This window comes from Elgaria multicarinata, chromosome 8 (genome assembly GCF_023053635.1).
Source record: "Elgaria multicarinata webbii isolate HBS135686 ecotype San Diego chromosome 8, rElgMul1.1.pri, whole genome shotgun sequence".
Classification (NCBI taxonomy): domain Eukaryota; kingdom Metazoa; phylum Chordata; class Lepidosauria; order Squamata; family Anguidae; genus Elgaria; species Elgaria multicarinata.
Window position 1 is genome coordinate 86,389,604 of NC_086178.1, and position 13,730 is coordinate 86,403,333.

Below are 13,730 nucleotides of genomic sequence, written 5' to 3' on the forward strand. Positions count from 1 at the left end.
ATTAACATAGATGGAGGGCCAGATTATTCTCCAAAGGCCTGCTGGAACAAAAAAGTTTTAGCCTGCTTCCGAAAGCCCATAAAGGAGGGAGCCAGCCTAGCTTCCCCGGGAAGAGAGTTCCAGAGCACTGGAGCAGCCACCGAGAAGGCCCTCTCTCATGTTCCCACCAAGCGTGCCTGTGAAGATGGTGGGACTGAATGAAGGCCTTCTCCAGAAGATCTTAAAGCACGGGCAGGCTCATAAGGGAGAATACGTTCTTTCAAATAACGTTCTTTCAAATAACGTTCTTTCAAATACGTTCTTTCAAATGGACCCGAGCCATAAATAGCGTTACTTACTAGTCTAATTGTTTCTCTGCTTAACTTGCTTATTAAAATTCCAACCATGACAGTACAGTTTATTTCAATATTGCATTTAAAAGTGAGTTCATGCAAACTAAATGTTCTGTAATCAAGAATAATGAATTTGTGATTCTTGATAAATTCATCTCTAATTTGATTGCGAAGGTAGTACATTTTTCACTTTTGCTTTTGGTTCAAGCTACAAATCCTTCAGAGTAGGGGGTGCTTTACAGTGGAAAAAGGGTAGGGGAAGAGAGTCCTTAACCTTTCCTTTCCTCTTACTCTGCTCCCCCACAAGCAACCATTATCATAACAAGCTATTTTTATCCCAATACTGTTCCAAAACCATTTACCTTGCAACCATGAATCTGTAACCTCCTGGTGTGGGGGTAAGTGGAGAAAAGCTTCGGAGTTTCTGAGGTAAGGCATGCAGCAGTTAAGATGATCAGCATTCCTTTCTCTACTGCACAGTTCTCTCTTCTGAGGGCACCTAAAGTGACTCAAAATGGCAAAAGTTCCTGTTTATTTGTGCCAGCCTACCCAGCATTTCAGAATATTATGTATTTAAGAATATAAGAACAGCCTTGTTGGATCACACCACGGTCCATCTAGTCTAGCATTCTGATCACACAGTGGCCAACCAGCTGCCCACGGAAAACTCAAAAGGAGGACATGAGTGCAACAGCATTCTCCTGCCCATTTTCCCCAGCAACTAGTGTACATAGGGATACTTCCTCTGATACTGGAGGTAGCATATAGCCATCAGGACTAGTAGCCATTGATAATCTTCTCCTCCAGGGGGTTGTCTAACTGCCTTTTAAGCTATCCATATTGGTGGTCATCACTACATCTTGTGGAATGAGTTCCATAGTTTAACTATGTGCTGTTTAAAAAGTATTCTTTTTATTTATTTTTAAAACTCCTGATCAGCTTCATGAAATGACCCCAGTTTCTAGTTTTCTGAGAGAGGAAGAAAAATGTCTCCTCATCCACACCATGCTTTGTTTATTTATTTACAGCATTTTACCCTGCTCTTCAGCAAAGTGGGGGTGGGGAGGCTCCAGAGTTGTTTTCAAAGAATAATAAGACAGTCCCTGCTCTCGGGTTGCAATGAAAAAGACTCAACATAAAAGGAAAAGGGATTGACAAGGGGGGAGGAAAAAGGCCAAATGCTTTCCTCAGCGACTGCTTGCACTTAGTCAAAAACTCCAAAATTTCAATTTGGGGCTGGTTAGCACAAAATTAACAGGCATTTTTGTGACTTTCCCCCTCTTCTGAAGGGTTTTGCAATGAAGAAGGAACCAGTAGATCTACATTGTATCTGGCTGAAGTTTGGTGTAGTTTGATCCTAATAAAAGTCCATGTTTCATTGGTGCTAGTTTTGAAGTTTTAAAAGCCCAGATACCATCATAAACAAGAAACTTACGTTTTAAGTTGAGATCTCATTTGAATGGCGACACTGTTCTTCAAAACATTCAAAGATTATGAAGCACTTGCAGGAACAGGGGCAACTGGGGAAGTTTTGAGGCCATGGAAATCTGATAAATATTTTCCCTCCCCCTCCCGCCCTCCTATTCCAGATTGCACTATTCCACTTGAGGTTTATTGAAGGAGAATGTGCTATATGAAATTCATGCATTAGTTTTTTTTTTTCTTGTGTTTTTCCTTTATTTCAGATTCCCCTCGGCGACTCTGGTGGTATCATTGGATTTGCTGGGCTCTCAGCATAGTTGGGATGTTCTGTATTCTCTTGGCTCATGACCACTATACTGTGGATGTGTTGGTGGCTTACTACATCACTACAAGACTTTTCTGGTGGTATCACACGATGGCCAATCAGCAAGTGAGTCTCTTTCCCGCTTCCTCAGTAGGGGGAGTAATGTACTGGCTTAGGCTGATCTATTGCAATCCATTGAATGAACATTATAGTACAGAAGCAGATTGCTCGCTCTCTGCACTTCCTGCGTAACTATTTGTGTAAGCAATGTGAAAGAAAGGATGAAGATCTTTTGTAAAGTGGAGGATGCACTGTGCTATTACAATAAACAAGCACCTGCCAACTTTGAAATGGGTAACTAGGATTTGATTTTGTTAGTAGGAAGAAAGTGTTCCTGATGAGGAATATATGACTTCTGAAAATGATTCAAGTCTATAATTATTTCCCGAACACTAATATTTCTTAGGAGGAACCACATGGTTCAACAAAATAGCATGGTTTCTTCCCATGCTAGTATCATGCCCTTGTATGGCATCTGGCCCTAACACTCCAGTTACATACGCTATAAATATTCTAATACATTTGCTCTGATGATCTAAATTGTGCTTGGAGATAGAGAATTCTCTTTCTTGGTTCTTTGTGAGAATAGGTGCCCTGAATTGCGAAGACTGTCCACTGGCTTATTTAGAAGCTCTGTTCTGTTTAATGCAAAAACTTGGAAGGAGAGAATGAGCAAGTCAGTCATACATCTTCTTTTAATGCTTCTGATGTGTTGTACGTAAGGGAAACTGGGACATCTTTTCTATGGGTAGATGCATCAATTCAGTGTATCTTAGGAGCATATAAATCTCTTGTGCTGGAAAGATTTAAGTCCCTTCTTCTCACTAGCCTTTGGAAATATGAAAGCAGGATGTGTGACTTAATGAAGCCACCCTTCTTTATGGAGGCAGACTTTAAAAGGTTCATGATGGTTGCTTGGGGTCTGCAGTCAGTTACATTTTCAGTAACTAAATAGTTCTCATGGTACCTAATCAAAATGGCATATACCAACAAAGTTGCGTTATGCTGAACCCAATATATAGGAAGTTTGAGAGAAGAAATTATTATACTCCCAGCAACATGGAGGCTATTTCACAGGTGATCCTGTGCTAAAAGGAAGTGTGAGTGAGTAATATGGCGATTTTGGCGGACCAGTTGCATGGATCTTTATAACTTGATCAGTGCCAAATCCATAGGAAAGAGTCACATGAATATCACTGAAGAATAAATGCGAGTTTTCTTTCCTGAGACTTTATGTGTAATGTTCTCACATTCTCACTTTTGCAGGTGCTAAAAGAAGCTTCCCAGACTAATCTTCTTGCACGAGTATGGTGGTACAGGCCCTTCCAGTACTTTGAAAAGAATGTCCGGGGCATTGTACCACGTTCCTATCATTGGCCGTTTTCCTGGCAAGCGCTGCATCTGGGTAGACAACTTAAATACAGCAGATTTGTGAATGACACATAACAGCTACAAAAAGGAAATGGCAAGAGAACTGTCCAAAAGTGCTAAGGACTCCCCAAGATGAGATGCCATACAAATTGAACTGTTCCCTTTCCTCTACCTTTTAACTGTTACCTTGACTTAAATCTATTCTCTTACCTGATTAGCACTGTGATATCTTTCTCTCTCCAAAGGATGTGCGATGGACAACAATAAAGAAATGGCAAATTATCATGCACTGTACACATTTCTTGTTAATAGAGTTTGGATTTGCATTGCTCATCACCATGTTTCTTTGTATATGATGCAGCAGCATAAACAAAAAAGGCTTTTATATCATAAGTTCTGGTCTTTCCAGTCTCGTCTGGGAATAAAGCATATTATTTTCTTGGGAAAACATAATTTTCATATCTCTTGCCCCAAAGATTGGGCTGTAAGCCATTTTCTAGCAAATGTCTATATGAAGGTTTCTAAATACCTGACTGGGATAATATACAGGAATCTTTCTACCTGTTTCACTGAATCTACAAATGATAGACACAGAAAGGTTTGGTAAACTTTGATTTTGTAAATCTGCAGTGACAGTGTCAAAAGGTGCAAAAAAATTATTCTGTTGTAAAGTGATTTTCTAAGTATTTCCTAACTTTATTTTTCAAAATGATATGCGTAAAAATAAAATCTAAACAGATTTTTACAGAGAAAAGAGTTAAAATAATAAATGCTTCTTGGGAGAGAGATTTGTCTGTTTCTAGTGCCTTTCTTGTCTTGATAGTATGGTCAGTAGGCAGTCTTTAAAAGTTTTTATTTAAAATAAAGTATTCCATGAAACCAAGATTATATGTATTGTACACATTACTACATTTTGATTTTGTATCTAAATTAAACTGGAAATCTGCTTGCAATGTTGAGATGACTGAGTTAGTGGGAAAACCATATATGATAATTAAGTCTTCACACATTGTGGGCAGGTTAGAATGAAATGTGCTTCTTAAATTATTTTATTGTCTACTCCATACATGGATTTTAACTATAGCAAGAAACCAGCCATGAATTCCTTTTTATAAGATTTTTTTTAATGATCAGCAAATCAAAAATCAAACTATAAACAATGTCTCGTCCCTGAATGAAAATATTGTTGAAAAACAATTGATTTCTTTAAAACAGAATTGTGCAGAAACTGCATGTAACTCTAAAATTAAAATCCTGCCATACATATTGTGTTTGGGGGGAAGTATTCTATCCTATACTTGCCAATGTGCAGAACAAAATAGTTTTTTAAGAATGAAGAAGCATATATATATCTATATATCTATAAATATATATATTCATTCTGTATTTTACGTGAAGCAGAGTTATCTTCGTAGGGTTTTTTGTGTGTTCAACAAGGTGAAATTTGTATTGTAAAACAATAATGGTGAAGGAAAATAAAAAAACGGCTTTTAAACAAATAGTCTCCTCATTTTAATGCTAAATATCTGTGGGTCTGGCTTTTTGCTGTCCTTTGATTCAGTGTATTTGCATTAACTTTAAAATGTGGTTTAAATGTTCAGTTATGCTAAAATTATACAATTCTAGCTAAATGTAGAATTACTGCTACAATCATTATATGATTTGTCCCATAGATATTGTCAGTAAAGTAGAAACAAGGAAATGTAAAAGCATGACTAAAAATAGGCCTTTTGTCGTAAAGCAACTTCATTTCTGAAAATCATACTCCCTTAAATCAGAGACGGGTAACCTGTGTCCCTCCAGATGTTGTTGGACTCTGAGTCTCATCATCCACAGCCAGCATGGGCCATGGTTAGGAATGATAGGTTGCCCACAACTACATTGTGGACCCAACCATCTTTGCATCTCTCTTTTTCATGTATGAGTGGGTCTTGGATCTGAAAAGGTTGAATACTTCTTTAAATTTATTAGATTATACATGCTACCACCCCCAGCAAGAAACCCCATTGGGCATTCCACCCTTCCTCCTGCATTTCCTATGTGGCTTGTTCCTCCCCTCCTATCCGCATGCCTCTTTACCTCCAGCCTGAGAAACTGGGCCTGCAACTATTGCCTCATGAACAGTGACCTGGTTCGCATGATCACGGCTGGGGAAATAAGCAGCAGTGACTAAGGGAACAAGTCAAGTTTGGGTATCTGAGAGTATTAAGAGTTGGAGGAATGAATCAGAAACAGTGGCAGGAAGATAGGAATGATGGTATGGAGATCTTTAAAGGCAAAGACAGAAAAACTAAATATGGAATTTGGTTTCCCCCCCTGAATCCAGTATTATTCCTGAATACACAGGTAGCTTCAGTAGCTATGAGTGCTTTTACCAGTTTTAACTAGTTTGCCAAGTTCAACCCTACCCAGAGATGGTGGATCTGACTACTGAGGCCCAGTATTGGGCAAAAGGTGGGATACAAATATAATAATATAATAATAGTAATGTTATCTGTGTGGAGCTGCTGTGAAAGACAGTTTGTAAACAGTAGGAGCAAAACGGTCAGCACGTATTACACAAATCTTTCTTCATCGCTGCCCCTCTAAGGTAGAGAACTTTTATAAATTAGAGTAACATAATGAGGTTAAGTAAAGATTTGGCTATGTCAAATGCAAAGGAAATATTTCTTTAAAAATAGTAAGCTACTTTGAGCCTCTGGGACAGCTTAAACTGAAATAAATTGTTACATGAACAGTAAATGGGCACTATATCTCATGGTATGGCAGTGTATGTGAAATCAGAACATTTTATGACTGTGATCCTAACAAACAGAACTGAGCAGAAGGTTACATCCAGATATTCTGGCTTCTCCATCTAAATGTACAAAATGTTCCAGCCTCAATGAACACCCAAAAACAAAAGATTAAAAAGGCAGTGTTTCCTCAGGAAAATAAAATGTCAATGCCAACATTGCTTAAAACAGTGGTTTCAGCAACAGAAGAATAAATGTGATTCTTCCAAATGAGTAATAGGGGACAAATTCTCTCTCTCTCTCTGTGTGTGTGTGTGTGTAAAAGCAAGCAAGATTGTCTCCCAGTCAAAAAATATTAATTGTTTTAAATGTGTATGCCAGTGAAACAGTTCTGAAGACCATATAATGTTGAAGCAGGCCCCATCTTTGAAAAGGCATTCCCTACTGTGTGTGAGAGAAAGCAGAATGCCTTTTGTTAGTACTAGTAATTTTAAACAAAATGTGAATCTGCACATTAATTGGAACCTCTTATCAGTTTTTTAAAAATACTTATACCAGCTGAGCAAACAAATCATACAATGTTACAGCTCCTGGGCTACCTCCAACCTCAAATGAGTGGTCTTCCCCTTCTGCTCCTCCCACCCCCCCTTGCCTACCAAATCTGATCCAGAGGGTCTCCCAACCTTCTGGAGCAGATATGGGGATGTGGGGGATTGCCATGGGGAGAGGAGATCCATTTCCTGAGCAGTGTCCTTTCTGCTGCTAGTTGGGCACAATTGGATACAACCCTGAGTAATAAGGGGGAGAAGAGCTAGTCTATAAATGGAACTGAATTAGATATACAAAGTTCAGGTGCAGCAGCACCTTTGGCTTTAGGAGGTGGGATGTAACAGTACATTAGAAGTGTCCAAAGTGGTGCCTTTGGGTGCCCCCAATGGTGCCCATGAATGGGTCCCCAACATGGGGCCTGCAGGTACCTGATTTTTTTTTAAAAAAAATGTTCTTTCCATTTTTAAAATATACTTCTAGCAATTTGTATAGGAATTATACATGGGTTTCAACAAAAGTGGACCAAGTATCTAAATAAGTACCCATTTGAAGGTGCCATGTATAATTCAAATATTGAAAGTTTTGTAAGATTCTCAATCCATTGCATTATAGGAGGCGAGTATCCTACCAGTGTTGTAATATCAGTCTTTTAGGTGTCAAAAGGGTGGAGGAAATCAATTTACAGTGACAATTTGTTAATTTCTGTGAAGCAGGTAAATAATTTAAAAGACCCTTTACCTCGGTGAATATTTAAGACTGTTCCAGTACAAAACTGACCACCTTCCCAAAATAAGAAACTACTGGACGTTGCCAAAACATACGTTTAAAAGAAGCATTGGCTGTATTGCACCACTAGCGATTAGCTAAATTAGACAATCCTTTATTAAAGGGACATTGTGGTGTACAATAGACACAAAACATAAGGTTTTGCTGAATAAGGCCAGATCTACACCAAGCAGGATATAACACTTTGAAAGTGGTTTGAAAATAGTACATGGAATGTGTCTTGGGCCCCAACAGTTGTCCATGCACTTCAATACCATTATAAAGCAGTAGTGTGGCTCCTGCTTGAGGACCTTACAAAACTTTCAACACAGCATAAGACCCATAGATGCAACAGGTAGATGCCAAAGCGGCAATCCAATCATTAGGCATTTTGTGGTGATGCCCACAGCATGGCCTCAAATTCTTAAATGTGTCCATGGGTCCAAACGTTTGGGGACTCCTGTACATTCTCTATACCTGCGGCCATGCAGTTGTGCACTTCTGTGGCAACATCTGGGACAGGGAGGGAAACCCTATAGCCACACAAACAAGGACTAGCCCTTGACAAGGTCTAGCAATTCAAAGGCCATGAAAATAAAAGTTAAACCAGCAAAACTCCATAGTGGATTTCCCTTGTATTATCCATTTGAGGATGGTGGACAAATACTGATTGCCTTGAATCATAAATCACTCATTTCACAGTGATGTTGTAGAGATGAAATATCTCCATTTTATCTGGCACATATCTAACCATATCAGAAAGGAGTGGTTGCTTTTTTCACTATGTTTTCGGGAAATATGCATTTATGGTCAGCACCCACTGGGCTCTGCTTGAACTCCAGGAATGTTGGAACCTAGGTCAACAGCAACTAGGAATACTCTGGCAAGGAAGCTGCACCTAGTAATTCGATTCCATCAGCTCCTAGCTTATTCTTGAAATTATGGTTTCTAGTCCAATCAAAGTGAGATGGCTTTGTGAGTAGGTAGTGGTGGATGGACAACTTGTAGCCTCCAAATGTTTTGGCCTACACTTTCCATCACCGATAGCCAGCATGGTTAATAATGAGCGATGATTTGAGTTGTAGGCCAAAATATCTGGAGGGCCACAAGTTGCCCATCCCTGAGGCAGAGTATTGCAGAGAATAGGTTGGGTCCAGACTGAAAGCTCCAGGGGTTAACACACTCCCTACCTTCGCTTCTCCGCCCATGTTTTCATTCCTCAGTTACTTCCTCTTTTCAAAAGAGGAAATACACAATGAGCATGAGGCCCATTGAGTCCGCTGTTCTAATGACGCTGCTTCTCCTGCACACAGCAGGAGAGAGCAGCAATTCTGAGTTTAAAAAAAAGTCGGACTTAATGTCGCACAAGGAAGGCCAGAAGGGGTGGAAGGCATACGGGAGGCAGACAACTTCATGTGAGGGACCTGAGTAAACTCCGTGAGTGCCCAGAAACAAGCGTGCAATAAAAAACGCTCGTCAGATGGAGCTTTGAGACTGCAATCCTGTATTTGCCCAGATTTGCCCGGGATTTTGATGACAAATCCGGGAGGGGAAGGGGAAATCCAGATTTTTCCCCAAAGAGCAGCTCTAATGGGAATTAACAAAAATGCTTATAACGCCATCATTTTTTAAGATAAAGACATGAAACTTGGCACGATGGTAGCTCTTAGGAAGGGCTTTAGTCATACCAAATTTGATTTTTTAGGATTCTTTTACAAATTGAGGTTTTAAAATTATTATTTTTAAAATTGACATTTTTAAAGATAAAGAGATGAAACTTCACACCATGATAGGATTTAGGTAGAGCTTTAGCCACACCAATTTTGAAACAGATCTGTTCATCCACTGATTTTTTAGGATTTTTTTTTAAATTGAGGTTTTTAAATTATTTTTTAAACTGTCATTTTTAAAGATAAAGAGCTGAAAGTTGGTACCATGATAGCTTTTAGGTAGAGCTTTAGCCATACCAAATTTGAAACAGATCTGTTCATCCATTGATTTTTAGGAACTTTTTTAAATTTGAGGATTTAATTTTTTTTTTTTTAAAAAAAATAAAGATAAAGAGATGAAACTTGGCACCATGATTGCTCTTAACAAGGACTTTAGCTATGCCAAGTTTGAAACAGATCTGTCCATCCATTGAGTTTTAGGATTTTTTTTTAAGTTTGAGGTTTTAATTTTTTTTTTAAAATGTCATTTTTAAAAGATAAAGGGCTGAAAGTTGGCACCATGATAGCTCTTAAGGAGAGATTTAGCCATGCCAGGTTTGAATCAGATCTGTTCATCCATTGTTTTTTAAGGATTTTTTTAAATGTTCAAAGTTTTAAAATTATTGTGTTTTAAAACTGCTGGAGCCATATCCTTCAAACTCAGGTTGTCAAACCTCCTCTTTGGGGTTTTGCATATTGAGCAGTTTCAGCCATTGGCATTAAGGGGATCTCCAGTCTTTAGGTAAACTGCCACTATTGGGATATGTTGGTCTAATATTTACAACCTTATTTTAGTTATTGCCAGACTGGGCTTCTGGCCAATAACCTTATAACAGAGTTTTGCAGCGGTTTCCAGCAAACTCAGCACAGACACAGATTAAGACTGAGACTTTCAGTAGGTTTAAAGAAACCTTTACGGGCATATAAAAATATAATTTAGTTATGGCAATCACAAATACAAATACTTACATACGGTCAGTCAATGCAGCTCTCATAGAGTGATCATTTCTGATACATCATTTCTGATAATTACTGATACATGTACATGGGAATACAATCCTTTTTATAGGCTAACTGTACAATGATGCAACTACTTGCAATCCCTTAATTGAAACAATCAAGTCACCAATTATTCAATCATGACATCAATGTCCAGGTGCAACGTTGACCTTTAAGTTTTCTGCAGAGTCTTCTGATTCCTCCAGCTCCTCAGCAATTAGTAAATCTATGGAAACATATCCAGAACCCTGATCCAGGATTCCAACAGCCACAACACCCACCCTAATGTTAGAGTAGAGAAACTTGTGACAATTATACACAAGCTTTTTAAAAAAATTGAAATTAAAAAAAGCCAGCCATCCGGCCAGCCAGTAGCAAACCCTGTTAACAACAACAGCAGCTTGCAATGAGTGAAGATACAGTCAGAAAAGATATTTGAGGGAATGGGAGACTGTATCACACAAAGCATAGCAAAAGCTTCAAAGTACAGCAAAACCTACAAAAGTAGGAGTGAGTGAAGTTAATTTCAGATACATTGAATCTCTCACTTGTTCTTTATTTCAGTGATTTTAACATGAAGATGCTATGTAGAACAGATTTGTCTTAAATGTGTGCTGTAAAATCAGACATGTAACCAAGGCTATGTTCAGGTGGGCACGCCCCCTTGGTGCTGGACATGCCCCCTTGGCGGCCGACCATGTTGTCCTTTTTGGTTTCCAAAATATGGTCACCCTAGGCCAGTGGTTCTCAACCTTCCTAATGCCGCGACCCTTTAATACAGTTCCTCATGTTGTGGTGACCCCCAACCATAAAATTATTTTCGTTCTTCTCTACACGATTCATTGTCATGGGATGGTTTGCTAATGAAAATAATACATAACAATAGCTTTAATAATACAAAAGATGATACAAGACATAGTTCAGTCAATACAGTTTCCTAAGACCATCGGAAATATGTGTTTTCCAATGGTCTTAGGCGACCCCTGTGAAAGGGTCGTTCGACCCCCAAAGGGGTCCCGACCCACAGGTTGAGAACCGCTGCCCTAGGCCATGACAAACATTTTTTATTGAATCGAATACATTTCAGAAGCAAGAGCTGCTTCTTCAGGGGCAACCTTGCCAAAGCCACATTCTGGAAAGAGGCTAAACTAGCTTTCAGACAGTCTGGCTCTTCTTCTCACACCCTCAGATCAACTTTCTTACACCATGATGCCCTGACAGTATATATTCAAATGCTGGGACATTGCATCAGCCCAGTCCTGGCAGGCTGAAGGCACTGCAAGCCAATCTGGGCTCTCCCTCAGCCACTACTATATGTCTGATCCCAGGGCCGTATCTACACTAGTCTTATACCGTTGCTAGTGTCCCTTTCTAACGTGGTTCTCTGTATCGTTTCTCTGTATCACGGGACACACTAGCGTGACTTATGTTTTGCTGCAACGGAACTTCAGGGCACATTGTTCCATCCTTCCATTGTTCTCCCTCTTCTGTGAGAGCTGCTGGGTTTGCTCCGCCCACTGCCTGCCTCATTCCTAGCCAGCAGAGTAAGACAGGGCAGGGCAGGGCAGGGCAGGGCAATAGTCATAAGCACACACAAACCTCCTCCCAAAACATCTTAATGCAAGTCCCAGGGAATTGCCTCAGTGCATAGGAGCCAGCCACTTTGCTGAAGCTTTGCTAAGCAGGGCTGGGTCTAGTCAGAGTTTGGATGGGAGACCAAATTGAAAAGTTTTAGCAGCAGCCCCATTTAAGCCCCGCTGGTCATGAGTTTTGGACTTTGGACCCTTGTTAATTTTCCTGCACGGAGCTACAGCGATCCTTTGAGCGCTCTTCAGCTCCTTTGCAAAGTACAACCTGTAAGTACAACTCATTTGCAACATTGGAGACCCAGGGTCACGTGACGCTATGCGTCACAGTAACCCATTCAAAACGTTAGAATAACATCAGTGTAGATTCCCACCAGGTTGCAGCAATAAGAGGTGCAGTTCACGTCATGGCACATGGTGTGGTGGTGGTGGGCGGGCGCACTGGCATGCATTGGACCTCTGTGTGCATTGCCAGAAGAGACAGGACCTGTGTCCCTTATGAGCAGTGTGTTGGGGGCACCATGGATATGGTAAGACAGACAGACACGAGGCTATTCCTAGAAAGCACATGTGCTGCTCTAGCCTGAATCAAAAGAAACACGCATGTAATAGCCAGGGGATGTATATGAATTAAAGGCCAAACCCAGAATAAGGCCAGGTCACAGTAACAATACCCCTGGCTGCTCAGTTGCTAAAGTCATTGTGACACGCCCTCCCCTGTGACACATGACACAGCTGGTTCAGGGGCCAGCTGGGCAGAAATCCTGTCACCTGATGAGTGAGTGGCTTTCGCTGTTGCGCTAGAGGGAGAGAGGGAGAGAGAGAGAACAAGAATGTAAGTAGAATTCCTTAGCAGCCCTGGTTTCTGGTTGGCCCATTATCCAGCACCTTCCGAGGGCTTCCTTCCTCCCCAGCAAAGGCCGGGCTACCCTTCAGAGGCCACACGCAGGGCAGGGCGGCAGGAGGGGGACATCTTCACAACTCCAGCTGGTGGCAGGTGGAATGAAGCCACGAAGAATAAGAAATGGGCCTAAACCCACACAGACCAGGAGGAGCCGTCAAGCCCCCTTTCTCACCTTCTGCTCACTCTCTTCTAGGCTGTCCAAGTTGAAGAGGTTTTTCCATTGCAAGAGGAGAGCCAAGGTGCACCCAGGAGAGGCAGGAAGCAGTGAAGCAGCTGGAGCAGTTGCAGAGGCGTCCAAGGCTGGTCGCAGGTGCTGGCGCTTCGGGCCGTGCTGCAAGAGGAGCAGAGTACGGCCCATGGCGGAGGAGGAGGGACAGGAGGCACCAGCACCGCTTCCGAAGAGGAAGTGGTTTTCCCTCTGCAGGGGGAGAAAAACTGTCGTGGTGGAAGAAGAGCCTAAGGAGAAACCCTCTCTGGGATGTGCCATCCAAGGTGAGGAGATGCCTCGATCCTTAGGGGGATGGATAGGCCAGGGGGGATCGTGACCAGGGGGGCTGGCCGCTGCTTGAGGCACTCTAGCCAGTGCCAGCTCCAGGGTCCGGGGTGGGTGGGTAATGGGCCCCTCCTTTGGTGTCTTGCTAATTACGTTAATGTGGTCTCTGTGTCTCCTTTCCCCCCCAACAGAGTCAAGATCCTCCAATGTAATCCAGGTGGTCCCCTCTTCGTCTACCCTGGACCTCAGCTGTGGCCAGCTGTCATCATCTATTTACAGTGCTGACATCTCGAATGTGGACGAAGAGGGTAAGAAACAGTGCAGAGGCTTCCCTCGTAGGTGTCTTCTGCATCAAGGACCTTTCTTGCTGCTGAGCCATTGTTTTTCAGCAAAGAGGCGTCAACTTACGTTTAGATATTAAGACCACGGTATGTTACTACTAGGTGTAGCTATGCTTGGTTGCCTAGATGTATTTCTTGTATTGTGCAGCAGTCTCCTGTC

At 41.2% G+C, this 13,730-nt stretch overlaps 1 protein-coding gene across 5 annotated transcripts in view; it reads left to right on the forward strand.

Moving 5' to 3' along the window:
- SGMS1 (sphingomyelin synthase 1) overlaps positions 1–4,970 on the forward strand; it is a 94,587-nt gene extending 89,617 nt beyond the window's left edge. For all 5 annotated transcript variants that reach the window (XM_063132930.1, XM_063132933.1, XM_063132931.1 and 2 more), the window contains 2 exons: positions 2,018–2,184; positions 3,385–4,970. In XM_063132930.1, coding sequence (XP_062989000.1) covers positions 2,018–2,184; positions 3,385–3,564 — 347 coding nt within the window. In that variant the 3' untranslated portion in view covers positions 3,565–4,970. The remainder of the gene's footprint in view (positions 1–2,017; positions 2,185–3,384) is intronic.
- The last annotated feature ends 8,760 nt before the right edge of the window (positions 4,971–13,730 follow it).